The sequence below is a fragment of the Camellia sinensis genome, chromosome 7 (assembly GCF_055761805.1).
Source record: "Camellia sinensis isolate YWXY chromosome 7, ASM5576180v1, whole genome shotgun sequence".
Lineage (NCBI taxonomy): Eukaryota > Viridiplantae > Streptophyta > Magnoliopsida > Ericales > Theaceae > Camellia > Camellia sinensis.
In genome coordinates, this window is record NC_138967.1 from 156106467 (window position 1) to 156122117 (window position 15651).

A 15651-nucleotide genomic window follows, 5' to 3' on the forward strand; every position below is an offset into this window, starting at 1 on the left:
TTTTAAATTTAAATTTTGTGTAGTTAAAAAATAAGCATTTATGATATCTTTATTATAAAAATTATTTTGTGTCTACTAATAATTTTTAACAATTTGTGTCAATAACCTATAAATTTTAACAATTTTTGTATTTTGAAACTACTAAATAAAAAAATAGCATCACTTGTCTTTTTAAAATCTTAGTTAGGCTTCGTTTGGGAACCCTCCCTTTTAGCCAAAAAGCAAAAAAGTTACTAAATTAGCCAAAAAGCCAACAACGCATACCAAAAAGTCAAAGATTCTATTTTCTCTCCACTTTTTGCACATCTTTTCGTAAAAGCCAAAAAGTCATCCCAAACATACTAGTTTTTTTTAGCTTATATTTTAGCCAATAGCCAAAAAGTTACTAAATTAGCATGTTCCCAAACGAGGCTTAGTTTTATTTTTACATTATGTTATGATAATCTAATCATTTATTTTAATTTTATAACCTATAAATTTCAGCATTTTTTTTTTAAATTCGGAAGCTACTTAATAATAAAAAAAATAACATCACTTTTTTTTTTATTTAAAATCTTTGTTGGTTTTATTTTTATTTTGTGTTATATGATAATATAATAATTCATTTTAAATAATACAGTTTTAAGTATAAAACACACATAATTTGAATGTTTCTCTTGCAGTAACACATGTTATGCATGTGAATAAAAAATTCAACAATTAGAGGGAAAAAATTTATTACCTATGATTTTTTTCTAAATGCATAAAACTTATTTATTTAAATTAAGTTTTAAAATTTTGATTATAAATATGTTTAAGGTTTATAATTTCAACACAACATAGTTGAATATATATTTAAATTAAGTTTTAAAATTTTGATTATAAATATATTTAGCGTTTATAATTTCAACACAACATAGTTAAATAATAATTTTGTTTATTAAAAATTTAATCCAACTTTTATTAAATCATTCACATATTGAATTCAATTTGTTTAAAAATTACATCTCGTTTGGCAACTCAATCTTTTAGTTTAAAAGTCAAAAAGTCACTAAAAAAATTAAAAAGCTAACATGCTATACCTAAAAGTCAAAATTTTCTTTTTCTCTCTATTTTTTGCACATATTTTCGTAAAAAGTCAAAAGTCATCCCAAACATATTAATTTCTTTTACTTTATATTTTAGTCAAAAAGTCAAAAAGTTATTAAAATGACATGTTCCTAAACAAGGAAATGTAATTGAATGTAACTATTTTTTATTGTAAAAGAGAAACTTATCATTTAAAAACCTACTTAATTAGTGTACTCACTACATATATGCAAGTAAACAAATTTAAACTCATGAAAATCTCAAATAATATATATATATATATATATATAAGCAAAAATGTTATAGTGTTATATAATTAAGTTTAGTTATATTTGAATTTAAATTGAGCTTTCTCCTATATTTATTGCAACATAATGGAACACATACATTAATATAATTGAAGAAAAAATATAATGAAAAATAAATGGGATTGAACAAATACTTCCTTCAAACTCATGAATGTATTCCAAATTCTCTTCTGGTTTGATAAAATTTTTCTTAAAAAAAAATGTGTGAACTTCAATTGCATCGCAAAACATCATTTTTGTGTTGATCTTTTAGCTTTTTGTTGTAACTGCTACTTTTTTACTGTACATTATACTTAGATTCAAAAAAAAAAAAAAAAAAACCAAATAAACTAAAACTAAAAAATAAAAAATAAAATATGCAAAAGAAAAAAGAGAGTAAAAACACAACATAAGATTTCAAACATGTGTTTCTTTTCATATAAGATGTCAAAAATTGTGCATAATTGGTCCAATCATCTGTTTAATTCCTCTGCAAGATTCCTTCTCTTCTCTAATCTTTTTGCCCAATTTCATGTGGTCATGGATGTTGGGTTTAGAGACTTGTAAGTTTAATTTTTTGTGAAATATATTTGGGTAAGATAAAAATCTAATGAAAGAATTTGAATTAGAGTCAAACTATTTTTTTCTCTCTAAAATATTTTGAAAATCTCTTATCCATTTCGAATTTGAATTTTGAAATGGATTAGTGTACTTTCTATTTGAAAGTCATAAATAAAGAGATATAAGCAGATTAATTATTATTATTTTAAATGATTCTATAAAAACTAGTCAATAGAAGATTTTTTTAATTATTTAAAAAATAAAAATTCTAGAAAAATAGTATGAAGGTTTAAGATTCACAAGGACATTCTCATTAGAAATCTCATTTTTCTTTATATATGTGTGTGTGTGTGTATAGATGAGGCGTGATGTAAGCTTAGTAGGACAATATGCTTTCCAGATTTGTAAGAAATAATTTTAAAATTATGGTCAATATATTTTCAACCTTACTAATTTTATATAAATGAGATTTGTATATTAAAGGTAATTTATATTTTATCAAAAAAATAAAAGTAAAGAAGAAGAAAGAAAAGACGAGACAAGAAAGAGATAAGCTCGAGAGAAATGAGAAAAGAGGGGAAAAAAAATTAGAGAAAATTACATGCCAGAGGTGTTTTGAAAATTAATTACAAATTTATAAAAAAACAATTATGGTTTTTACTTTTTAATATTTGTAAAGTTTAGAACTAATTTAAAAATAACTTTCCAAACACAAACTGATTTGAAAGTATTCCAAAAAACTACACTTAAACACAGTGGAGACCCTACTCTCTCTCTCTCTCTCTCTCTCTCTCTCTCTCTCATCCTAACTTCTTTCTTTATTCTTTAGGGAGGAAAGGGTGGTGCTTCTAGCCATCCTCTCTCTTTCATTTCTTCTCTCGCCGGTTATCCTATTTTATTTCTTGTTCATCACTATGCTAGCCATTACTGCTCCTCTCTTCTCCATCATTGACTTACCACCGATGAGCTCTCAGATCTTTACTCAGATATGATTTTGACTGAGATCCGAAATTGCTAAACGTGCTTTCATACGTTAGGCAACCATCTCAGATCCAAAAATATTTTATTTTGTAAAGCGGGGATTAAGGCACCGCAACTACTAGTTGTGACGATGAACGGATTGTGAAGGTGATCGGTAATGCTTGTTTGATGATATATATATTTTTTCAATAATACCTCTACATGTCACTACAAGAAATAACACTTTTAGCAACCAAAAAAAGTTGGTCGCAATGTAGTCGCTAAAAACCGATTACAGAAGGTTTTTGGCGACCAAATCTAAATTGGTCGCGGAAAGTAGACATTTGCCACCATATATGTTGGTCACGGAAAGTATTTCAATTTCTCGAAAGTAGTTCATTTTGCGACAAAAAATCTAGTCGCCAAAAGATAACAATTGCGACCATCGATGCTAGTCACTGAAATTTGGTTTTTGGCGACTAAACAAAAGTTGGTCGCAAAAGTAGGCATTTGCGACCATACATGTTGGTCACGAAAAGCATTTCAATTTCTCAAAAGTAATTCATTTTGCGATGAACAATCTAGTCAATGTAAGGTAACAATTGCGACTGCCGATTATAGTCACTGAAATGCGATTTTTGGCGACCAAAACTATCCTAGTCGCAAAAAGTCTAGCACATCAACATAGCTTGTCAAGGACCTATTGCGACAAAAATTTTATTGGTCGCAAAAAAGCTTTCAATTTTAAACAACATTTTTGTCAATGTAATACTACTTTTTTTTTTGTAATACCTGTAATACATTTACAATTAATGCATAATTCATGTCCATCCAATTAATTTCAACATACCAATCCAACAACAATCTAATCTACAAACAAAAAACCATCGAAAGGAAGTCAAAATAATAATTTATCTATCTAATTACTACCACCGGTCAACATGAACACATTATTATTTGACAAAATAACCATCTATCCATCCATTGAGTTTACAAAATTACCATCCATCCATCCATCCATCCATGTACTTTACAAAATTACCATCCATCCATCCATTTACTTCACAAAATCATCCATTCATCCATTTAGTTTACAATGAATATTCACCCAATCAAAAACATATATGAGAAAATTATCAAAGATTTCAAAAACCATTCATATCCAAGTGCGTGTCATATTTGTCTGATGCAAAATATATCAAAAAGTCCATGTATAAGCATAACTTAGAATTTATACACGGGCAAACTGAGCATGTCCATAAACACGCATGACTACACCTCTAGCTACTTGTAAGGGAAAAAAAAATGAAGAAAGTGTTGTTAATAATAATATTTTTGCTTACACTTCTATTTAATTTTGTAAAATTCTATGGATCTAATTCCACTCCCAAACTAGCAATCACATAGAGCCTTATTAGCAATCACATAGAGCCTTTTGAACGTCATGATCACATCTTAACATATTGTATTAAGATGATGATTTTAACATATTCGACTTCACTTAACATATATTAAGTTTCCTCCCCATGATACAAACTCATTAAAAATTTAAGGATTTGGATCCTGATTAGAAAATTAAAGATATCTTTAGTGGAACAAATATTAACAGTTACTTCAACAACATGCATAAAGGGAACAAGTGAAATTGATTAGTCATAAAATATTTACTGTTTTAAAAGCACTAATATATGTAATAAAATTTAAAGTACTTACTCATCAAAAGAGTTGTATCCACTATGATCGCCCTACATTTGTCTCATAAAGTGTTCGAACTGCTTAGAGCGTCCTTCGTATGATTGAATTATCCCTTTCAGTGATGCTACCTCTTGTTTAAGGCCCTTAACCTCTTCATCATATGCTTGTGACCTAGCTGTAGACTTGAAAGTGGAAGATGACTTTGGACCAACCCCGAAACCTTTCAAATACCTTGACCTCTTTCCAAGGACTTGAACAGAAATTTGCTCCTGTGTCAGCAGGGTTGCTCTAGGCTGTGAAGCTTTCTCAAGAAGTTGGACCATCTTCTCCTGTCAAATTTAAAAAAAAAAGGGAGGGGGGTTGTGGTGGTGGGTGGGTTATTTACATTTATTCTTGTTGCTTTATGATTGGAACAATTTGTGTTGTCTTGGCAATTCATCATTGAACCTATTTTCTGGACAGGTTCATGTAAAGCTGTTGGGACTGGTTTGGTGGTTTGGATGTGGCTGCAATGGGCGCCCTTCCATGGATAATGTCTCTCTTGTTCTTCAAAGGAATAAACTGTTAACTTGGTGGTGGCTGCAACATACGCCCTATCATGTTATTGGTTGGAAAATCTGTGTAGTTTTAATTACTATGTGTAGATCTCTATTTCTATTTTGGTGGTTAATTTGGTCTCTAGTATTAATTCCTACTTGTACGGGTTGTGTAGGGGATTATATGTGTAGTTTTAATTACTATGTATATATATTTGTATACTTTAGGTGGGTAAAGTGCTTTTGAGTGAAACCAGGAGGACATAAAGTGTAATTAATCCAAGAAAACAAAAAACAAGTAGATAGGAATATGAATAACAAATATAGTGAAGGTATACTTACATATAACACCCCACAAATTGGTTCAATCCAATCATTCTTTTCTTACTCCAATATAAGGTCTTGTAAAAATCTACGATGTAAGGCTCCTTGCCATTTTCAATTCCCTGCATTAAAAATATAAAATGCAAGCTTAGCAATATTATTAATAAAAAAAATGCAGCATTAACTAATAGTTTTAAAATAAAAAATATGTTACCCCAATTGAGATTGTTGCTGAAAATGACCTTGAACCCATCGTGTGATTACAGGGTAACTTTTTCCTGTTTTCTATGGCTCTTTTTGACCGTTTCTACAATGCAATACCAATATTATTATATTTATCAATATCCATGTTTGTAACAAGAAATGAAGATTTCATTTTCATTGAATTTTTTTTTTTTTTTTTTGAGTGAATAAGTCATAAATTAAAACAGAAAAAATATAAGATTTCAAGGGGGATGCCCCAGGCCCTGCAGAACTATACAAAGCAAAAGACAAACAACTAAATCCAAAATAAAGTGCTAAGACAAAAGGCCAGCATCTAGACACAAAGCAACCTTAAACTATCTAACCCAATACTTCTGTTCAGCATCCATATCTAACATAAAATAACAGAACAAAAAACATGACACAAATGAAACCTATCTCAAGACTACTAGACAGCAGAATATCTCCCAAAATACTCGAACAGATTGCAGCATATCAGCACAGCTAGACAACACAATAGCAAAACAAAAGATCTTGCCTTTGGTTCCCTTAATGCATCTGCTATATGTCTGCTGCAATGCAATATTTTGCTAATATGTTGTTATGCTGCATGCTGCCGTGCTGTCTTGCTTTGGGCTGATGTGCTCTTTTGTTTCATTGAATTATTCACAGTCATTACAATGTAACACGATTTAATTGCAAGTAATGAATGAAGGATTGTACATATCAATGGACTTGTTGAATACTCTTATCAGTGGACTTGTTCAGTGCAGAGAGATGGATCATTAGAGTTCTGATAGCCCTCTCATATGATACTCGAACAAGAGTCATTTTTTAGTGAAGATAATATTAGTTTCTTGGCTTTAAAATTACCCCTCATGAGTGTGTGAAGTGGTCAAATTATCCAAATACCTTGCAAACTAAACAAGTTAACTTTAATGAAGTTAAATAATGCTAATGTAATGCAGTCCCAGGGTTTCACAAGCCTTGGTGAGCCTCATGTGAAATATCCCAAACAATTGGCAAACAGATTTGCAATTCCATCAAAGTCAATATTTTTTTGATCTACTAGCGAATGAAATTTTGCCACAAAGTTTTAGATAATTTCAATAATCCACCAAATGCTATAAAACTTGACAAGGGTACTCAGTTATTGGATGTGAGCAAGGGAAAACAGAGTCTGGTCTGAAGGTCTAGAACTTGAAAAACTAATGGTTTAAAATATAGGAAACTGATTTGGACAGATAGCAGAGATAGCTGGTGCAGGAAGAGATGTAGGAGGTATAGATGGTTTAGATAAAGAGGTAGCAGATATAGATGGTGCAGAGCAAGAGGTAGCAGGTAAAGGAGCTGAAACTGGGACAAAGACAGCACAAGAAGGTGGGACAAAGATATATAGGTGCAGACGAAGATGAGCCAAAAGAAGGATTTCCTTACTCTATAGCACACACATTCAGTTTCCTCTCTTTCTATCTCTCTCTGTAATTTCCTTACTCTATAGCACACATTCATTTGTTATATATATAGACATGCATATATAATTGTATGTATCAACATCCATTCTTTCAATTTCAAAGAAACTTGGAAACTTTGAGTTATAAGAAATTTAAACATCCATGGATTTGTAGTGCAATTGAATAAGGTATAATGGTGATTTGTGGTGCAATTAGAAGAAACATTCATGAGTGTTGAGTTAATTACCTTGTGTGTCACTAAGAAACACATGATCAATCATGTACCTCCAATCTATTTCGCTCACTCCAACACATGGGTTACTATAAGGATCTGTCCCTGCTTTCCCCAACATTTTGTAATGTTGATTCATATGATATCGCCAGCCTTTGTACAAATGTATGGCTTTTGTGTCAGTAACTTCTTGTGTAAGTGGGCTCTCATTGTATCCTTCAATCTCAAACTTGTCCTGTCCCAATTAAATAATTAGACAAGTAAACAGACATCATATATATTAACCTACTTACATCAACTATAACAATTAAATTACCTGCACAGACTGCACAATAGCTGCTCGAATGGCTGGTGGAACGTCCTCCCAATTTTCTGTTCCTTGCAAAGGGACTTGTAATCGAATTTGTGCCCCCAATTCATTAGCTGCCTTAGTGGCATTAAGACCCACAAATGTTCTCCGCTCACTAGAAACTCCAACAAAAAACTTCTTGCCACCATGTTGGGTGATAAGTCTACTAGTCTTCTTACCCCTTGTCGGACCTCGTACTCGCTTCACTGATGAACCTATATTATAAATACAAAATTTCACAGTTTCATATGAAGAGCTATTTATAGGCTGCTGCTGTGAACAGATTAATAGCAGCCTATAAAATTGAAAGAACGGATGTTGATTAACAGATGTGAATAGATTAATAGATTTTGAACAGATTAATAGATGTGAATAGATTTTGAACAGATTTGAACAGCTTTTGAACAGTTTGGAAAGAAGAGCTGTTTGAACAGATTTTGAACAGATTTGAACAGTTTAAGAGGTTCAATTTAACAGTTTCATATGAAGAGTTGTTTAGCAAATTTGAACATCTATTTAAATAACATATGTGAATCAAGAAGTCAATCAACAAAATTGGAAAGAAGAAAAGAACATTTTGTAGTAGTGTACATTCTATGTCAAAGTTGAATTGAACCTGTTGCATGTGTGTATGCCTGTTTAAGATGCATTAGTAGAAACAATTGGGGCCTTTTCTAATTAAGTATGAGACATGCAGTGTACATTCTATGTTGATTAGAATTCTTTAATCAATCATTCCAGGTTTTAGTGTCTGCATAGACATTAGATTTATCCAGTCTCCATATGACTTTACATGGGGACACACACAGTACAAGTCATCAAATCATCTTTGTGTGACAAAGAGAAGCAAGGAAGTTTCATCAAATCATGTGCTGATTATCATAATTTTCTGTCTAACATATATTCCTGTATAAACATAATTGAGACTAATCAGTTCATTATCCAATTGTATAAATTACTTGAATATGTGCATATTGTCATTACTCATGTAATGGCTAAATGTTACTGATTAAATAAATGGGTCAAACCTATTAACAGCACCGTGGGTCACAGGGTTTTTCTATTAAATAAATGGACTAAAAGCCAAACGGTACCGTTTCACTGTCACAGAACTGTGGATGTGACAACACGCCACCTCAGTCCCATACATGACAAGAATCAACATAAATTACAATGGTGGGTGCAAGAACCAAGCTGTTCTATACAAAGGATGAAACACTTACAAATACCAGTTGTCTGCAACAATGGAGATGTTGACAAGTGAGCTGGGACCTTAGTCGGGGTTGCCTCTGACACTGAATTCATCAACCTCCTCTTAGTGGCTTGCCCATGTGGCATATGTATTGTCTTTGTATGTAACAAATAAATTATAAGCAATGCATCAATAAATATTTAAAATGCGTGACAATTCATGAAATTATACGATAAGCTAATAGTCTAATATTATAACTACATTACAATTAATGAAATTATCAACAAAAAAATTCATTAGAATTTGAATCATAACTAAACATGACTTCATTAACAAGTGCATGCCATTACAATCAAGGACGTTATAATCAAAATGACTTCATAATGTAAATAGTAAAGGACATTACAATCAAGGTTCTACATCATCATCTGTATCCGAGTCATTATGACTACGAAATTCATCTTCATCATCACTAGGATCATTTGAATTTTGATCATTATCATCATCACAGATAAAATCATCTATGTTTGCAGCCTCTACATATACACCTCTACCAGATTGCAGAACCACTTCACTTGGAATAATATCAAGTGCAATATCAGTCCAACATAAAATGTTGCTAATGGAATCTACAATGGTGATTTGGACAATTTCAGTGGTCTCGTCTTGCTGGAACACATTATTCAGAATAGGCAATTCATTATCATTGGGATCTACATCCTCAAGCTTCGGCACATCCTATATTCCTCGGCGTTGAAGTCGCTCTACGACTTTCCAATGTTCACCTAATTTGGTATCATTGACATAAAAAACTTGCTGCACTTGACTTGGCAAGACAAATGGGTCATTTTGATACCAACGACTTCTTACATCAATGGTTGTTAGATGTGTTTCAGTGCGAAATGTTCTGCTGCTACCAGTGTTAAACCATTCGCATTGAAACAACACAACTCGATGCCCGAACATATATGTCATTTCCCAAACTTTAGTCAAGTGACCATAGAAATCAATTGACATACCCTGATGATCCCCTTGAACGACCACACCACTATTTTGACTTTTACGAAGGTTGTCTCGATTCGAATGCCATTATAAATACAACCCAAATAAATATTCACTATAGGACCAAGACCATTAGCTAATGACCATAACTCATCATTTGCTTCTGATGATCCTTCAGCTCATAATTGATTTATCTACATGAACATGTGACAAGGATGTATGATGTTAATATCAATCTAGGAACATTGAATTATGTTTATAATGTTTATTACATGTTTATCTATATATCTTACCCGCTCTTTGAACCACCTAGAAAATTCTTCTTGTTGCCGTATTGTAATGTCATGTACATTTGCATTCTGTAACTGATTCTTGTGTTCTTTACTTAAAAAAAAACGTGAATAATTATTACTTGAGTGTGACCATAACGAAAAAGTTATGCATATAGTTAACTAAATTAGAACAATGAGAACATACTCTAGATATTTATCGATTTCAGGACTATTGTACAAGACAAACCATTGAGTCACTTTTCTTTCACTCTCAGACACGTCAAGTGCCCTTTGAGTTAGCCCAAAAGTATGGACTTTTTGTGAAAAGACTGAATACCCCATGCCAACATCACCACCATCTTCATTTCCTTCCTTTCTGTTAAATATGGTTTCAATCCCACCAAGATACACAGAGCAAAAAGTGAGGCATTCTTTGACAATGTAAGCTTCTGCAATCGAACCTTCTGGGTGAGCTCGATTCGCTACATACCCTTTTCAAAATCCCGAGTAATCTTCAACAAATAGCATGAAATTACTATACAAACCACATATACGGTACTTTAATATTAAAAAAAATAATTTGACAATAAGCACATAATAATACCTTTCGATAGGGTACATCCATCGATATTGCACTAGCCCTCCAAGAATGGCTTCGCGAGGCAAGTGAACAGCTAAGTGGACCATGACATCAAAGAATGCAGGTGGAATATTTTTTTTCTAACTTGCAAAGTATGAGTACGATGCTTTCTTGTAATTTCTCCAAATTATTCACCCTCACTTTTTTCGAACATAACTCTTGAAAGTAATTTCCCAACTCAAACAATGCAATAGAAATGTCCTTATTAAGATACCCGTGCATCCCAATAGGAAGAAGTCGTTGTGCAAGGACATGGCAATCATGCCTTTTCAAACCGGATAACTTGTCGCCCTTAGTGCTCACACACCTAGAGATGTTTTCTGCATATCCATCAGGATACGTAATTGATTTTAAGAATGAACAAAAACCTTGTCTTTCCTTTAGGGACAATGTGTACAATGCAAAGGGCTTTTCAAAGGACCCATCAGCTCGCCTCTTTAAGTGCAAATCTTTTCTAATTTTCATATCCTCTAAATCCATGCGTGCGTTGTTCTTTCCATCAATGCTCAACAAAGTCCCAATCAAATTGTCACATATTTTCTTCTCTATGTGTATGACATCGAGGTTTTGTCGTACCTTGAGTGTCTTCCAGCAAGGCAATTAAAAAAATATGCTTTTCTTTGTCCAATTTAGTACTGTATTTTCATCTCTTTTTCTTGTTTGGTTGCTTGGATGCTTCCTAAATGGTTTAAATGTTCTTGAATCTAGTTGATCTAATATTTGTTCCCCTAACAACTCCAAAGGTCTTGCTCGATCATCTGCCTTACCATTAAAGAGATTACTTTTTCGCCAATGATGGTCTTTAGGCAAGTATCAGCAAACACCAGCGTACCCTATCTTACTTCTTAATCGTTGTGATGATGCATTCTCACAATTGGGGCAAGCCAAATATCTTTTTGCATGCATTCGAAAACTTGCCCTAGTTGAGGCATCATATGTAACTACACCATCTTCCCATAACGCCTTCAATTCGTCAATTAATGGCCTCAAGTAAACATCAATATCTCTCTCTGGTGCTTGCGGTCCAGGAATAAGCAATAACATCATGGAAAATGGTTGTTTCATACACATCCATGGTGGCAGGTTATAAGGCATAACTACCACTGCCACATACTATATGAGTTGCTCATATTTCCAAAAAGGTTGAAACCATTGGTGGCCAACCCTAGTCTCACATTGCGTGGTTCTTGGGCAAACACAGTATGCTGCATGTCAAAGTCCTTCCATGCCTCACTATCGGCCAGATGCCTTGATATGCCATCGTCGACACGTTTTTCTCTGTGCCATCTCATATCTACAGCTGTTTTTCTTGACATGTATAATCTTTGCAACCTTGGTGTCAATGGGAAATATCTTAAAATCTTATAAGGGATCTTCTTACCTTTGCCATCATTCAGTTTGTATCTAGGCTCCTTACAAATCAAACAATTTTTTAAATTTGCATTTTCTTTCCAAAAAAGAGCACAATCATACTTACATGCATGAATAGGCACATATCCTAAACCCACGTCACGCAAAAATTTCTTGGCTTCATAAAGGGTCCATGGAACCTTTTGATCACTTTTTGGTAAAATGTCTTTCAATAAACCCAACAACATGTCAAAAGACTTATTGCTCCACTTGTTTAACACTTCATATGAAGTATCTTAATGACAAACGATAACAAAGTAAACTATTGACATCCAAGGTATAACGGACGTTGAGCATCCTTTAACAATTTATCAAAGTTCCGTAAATCCTCTTTGCTCATTATCATGCTAGTCATCCTCTTCATCATCATCATAAATATTCGCCATGCGATGGTCTTCTAACATATCATACAATTCATCTTCAAGGTCAAGGCATTCATTGGTTGTCCCTTCATCAATAACACCTTTAACCTTACTATCATTATTCCACACATGAGGTTGATTGATAGGAACAGTTTCCCCATGGTGCACCCAAGTCTTGTATGAAAGCGACGTCACTTTTCAGATCAAATGATATTCCACATCCTTAATGGTATGATGTTCAAAATTTAGGCAATCCATACACAGACAACGAATTCTATTATCTAGGCCAACAGTTGTCATTGCAAATTGGAGAAATGACTTAACCCCTTCTCTGTACTCCGAACTCAATCTATTTCTAATGGACATCCAATTCTTGTCCATATTTGGTCACCTATAAAGTGAAGATTATGTTAGGTGAATAAACCAAGAACCAATTAACTAAATATGAATTTTATTCCTATTTTTTAGGCCAATTTTGTTATACAACAAAAAAGTTATTTATAGGCTTTATGCAAGCATAAAATCTCATGGACATCTAGTAGAAGCAAGAAGATACAAGTAGAAAGAGAAAATAAATATATGACAATAATAGAGAAGGAAAAAAATTACACAGGAAAGAGTAGAGAAAACATAAATGTGAGAGAGATAGAGAAAGAGCACAAGTTCTATGACTTAAACCTGAATTTTTTTCATCTTTTGAAGGATAATTTTATTTTACTTTTTGTTTTCAAAAATTTTAAAAAATAGAAACAAAAATACCCTAATGTCATTCGTAAAGCCAAGCAAAGAAAAAATCAACTTTATTAAATTTGTCAAAAAAATTACCAATTTAGGAGTAGAATTTAAGAACCAAAAGAAGAAATTGTCAGTTGCAAAACAAATTTTGTATTGTTAGCAGAAAATAGCCTAATGAGAGGAAGGGTGAAGAGATGAAATTAAGAAAAATAAAAACTAATGTTTAAATAATCTACAACACTTGACACCCAAAAACAAAATGATGCAATGCAAGCAATAGAAGTTGAGATTTGTTGCAGGTAATCCAGCTACATATTCTTATTCATTGGGTTGTCTTTTATGTGTTTGGACCTTCAGGTCATGTTAAATGCAGTGGTGCTGAAGTTGAAAAGTAAGCAAATTTGGACAAGGCTGCAATTTGTGCCTTAACAAGGCATGGCTTATGTTTGGAACTTGCTTTTTATTTTGGTTCATGTTGCCAGCAGCAATAGCAGTGCTCCTTCTGGTGTTTTACTGGTGAGGTGTTGTTGTATTGAAGACCTATACCTAATCCCTTGCGGGTTGTGCTTGGGACTGTTTTTATTTTTATTTTTATTCTATCTCTTTTGGTTAAGTATATATGGGATTTAGCTGATCTATGGGCTATGCTTGTGAAACTTTTTTAGAACTTGTTCAATACCCCCATAGCTTTTGTATGTGGAGATTGAACAGGTTTACTCTCAGCAATGCCTCCATCCCCAAGGCCTCTCTTGTATCTATATGAGAAACAATAGTATTGTGAATTCAGTAGAGGAAAAAGGTGAGGAAGGAAATTTTACAGAATATAAATATAGATAGTCCCACAGATAAAATGATGGTTGGTAAAATGGTACCCCAAAAAAAAAAAAAAATAGTAAATTGCTTGTCCATGACCATGGCTATTAGATAGCTACCAACACAACACACAAATCCACCAAGCAAAAAAAATAGGCAGATTAAAAGAAATGGGTTAAAACGAAACATCGAATCCCAAAAAAATTAGGAACAATCAATACAGATCAAGCACAAACCCTTGATTATCAACCAACAATCTCATGTGATAACGTATACAAATTCAAACAAATGGATTGAAAACAAGGGATCACTATAAAAATACGGATAAACCCTCCATTATTAACAAAAAAAATCACATAGGAATTTCAGATATAAAGAGATGGGTAGCAAAGATTATACCAGAAGCAAGCAATCGGATCAATACGATCGATGAAAGATGAGAGCGGAAGTGAAAGAACAACACATGTAACCCCTGTTTCTCTCTCTAGGCTTCAAAGAGGTGGAGTTGGGGGGCGGAGAGAGAGAGAGAGAGAGACTATCCTGGTAAGCAGAAGTGGCGGAGCAAAGATGAAGAGGTAGCCAAATAGGGGATGAACTGAATGGAATGGAGATGGTGGCTAGGGTTTCATTACTGATTAGGAGTGTAGAGAGTGAGCAGATACAACTAAGCAACCAACCTGACAATGGGGAGTCCAAAGAAGAGAGCAACGATGAAAAGAAAGATCAATTTTTAGGAATTCAATGTTGAAGCCATCGACATTCAAAACTACGTGTTTTGATACAAAATATGACATTTTTCTTTTTGTGACCACAATTTATTGGTCACCAAAAGTTTTGATATTTCGCTTTTTTTTTCCCTCTTCCGCCAATATTTTCACGACTAAATTTTTTTTTTGTCGCAAAAAAGTACCTATTAGCCACCAAAAAATTGTTTGTCACGAAAACCCAACCCATAAGTGACCAAAAAAATGTTAGTTGCAGAAAGTGACCCATCTGCGACCAACTCAAAAAAGGTCGTTTCCAAAAATGTTTTTTTCTTGTAGTGTGTAGAGATTTTCTCCTCTTTTCAAAGAGATTTTTTCTCCCTGCATGGATGTTTATTTTTTCTCTCTCTGCGTGGAGGTTCTCTTTATACCTTTTAGGATCTATTTGGTACTCTATGTATTTTAATAAAATCAACAAAGACAAAGTCTATATCCCAAAATATATACATTTAATGTATTATAAATAAATGAATAATTAATTAATTAATTAGCCGCCCGAGATGGGTTGGATTGAAAGTATAAATCCCAAATCCAATTCATTAATATTTCGAGCTGAAAATTTTGGCCCACCCTAGTCCTATGGACTAAAACAACTGTCCCAAGCCCTAGAAAAATAGGGCTAGGCCGGGCGGCCTAAACGGGCCAACAGATTAATATCCACCCCTAATAGAAGGACAAATTTGTTGTACAACTTTTAAATTCTATGAATGCAAAATAATTTTAAATTGGGTTTGGCTAACAAGTATTCCTAGGGTATTTGTTATTTTTTATCATTTGTACATATTTTTAAT

At 33.0% G+C, this 15651-nt stretch overlaps 1 protein-coding gene across 7 annotated transcripts; it reads right to left on the bottom strand.

Moving 5' to 3' along the window:
* Positions 1–4503: 4503 nt before the first annotated feature.
* LOC114311146 (uncharacterized) lies at positions 4504–15164 on the bottom strand. Of its 7 annotated transcripts, XR_014336303.1 has the most exons (9): positions 14496–14808; positions 10741–12939; positions 10384–10648; positions 8894–9017; positions 7638–7885; positions 7337–7556; positions 5646–5738; positions 5450–5553; positions 4504–5150 (listed from the first exon to the last, which is right to left on the bottom strand). XR_014336303.1 is itself a non-coding variant. In XM_082879633.1 (8 exons), exons 3-7 carry the CDS (start codon positions 10384–10386, stop codon positions 5692–5694), a joined length of 642 nt encoding a protein of 213 aa, XP_082735759.1. In that variant the 5' UTR covers positions 10387–10648; positions 10741–12939; positions 14496–14808; the 3' UTR covers positions 4504–5553; positions 5646–5691. The 7 variants fall into 7 exon arrangements, 3 of the variants coding, with proteins under 3 accessions (XP_082735759.1, XP_082735758.1, XP_082735760.1); XM_082879633.1 differs by having other exon boundaries at positions 4504–5553; XR_014336304.1 differs by lacking the exons at positions 10384–10648; positions 10741–12939 and having other exon boundaries at positions 4504–4900; positions 14496–15164.
* Between the last annotated feature and the right edge of the window lie 487 nt (positions 15165–15651).

Excerpts from the sequence above, each read along its gene's own strand:
- LOC114311146 (XM_082879632.1), bottom strand. The coding sequence starts at position 10,761 with ATGGATGTACCCTATCGAAAG. Across the intron at positions 7,886-8,893 it reads GTTGCAGACAACTGGTATTT|GTTCATCAGTGAAGCGAGTA; the intron begins GTAAGTGTTTCA and ends TTTATAATATAG. Across the intron at positions 7,557-7,637 it reads CTATTGTGCAGTCTGTGCAG|GACAAGTTTGAGATTGAAGG; the intron begins GTAATTTAATTG and ends TAATTGGGACAG.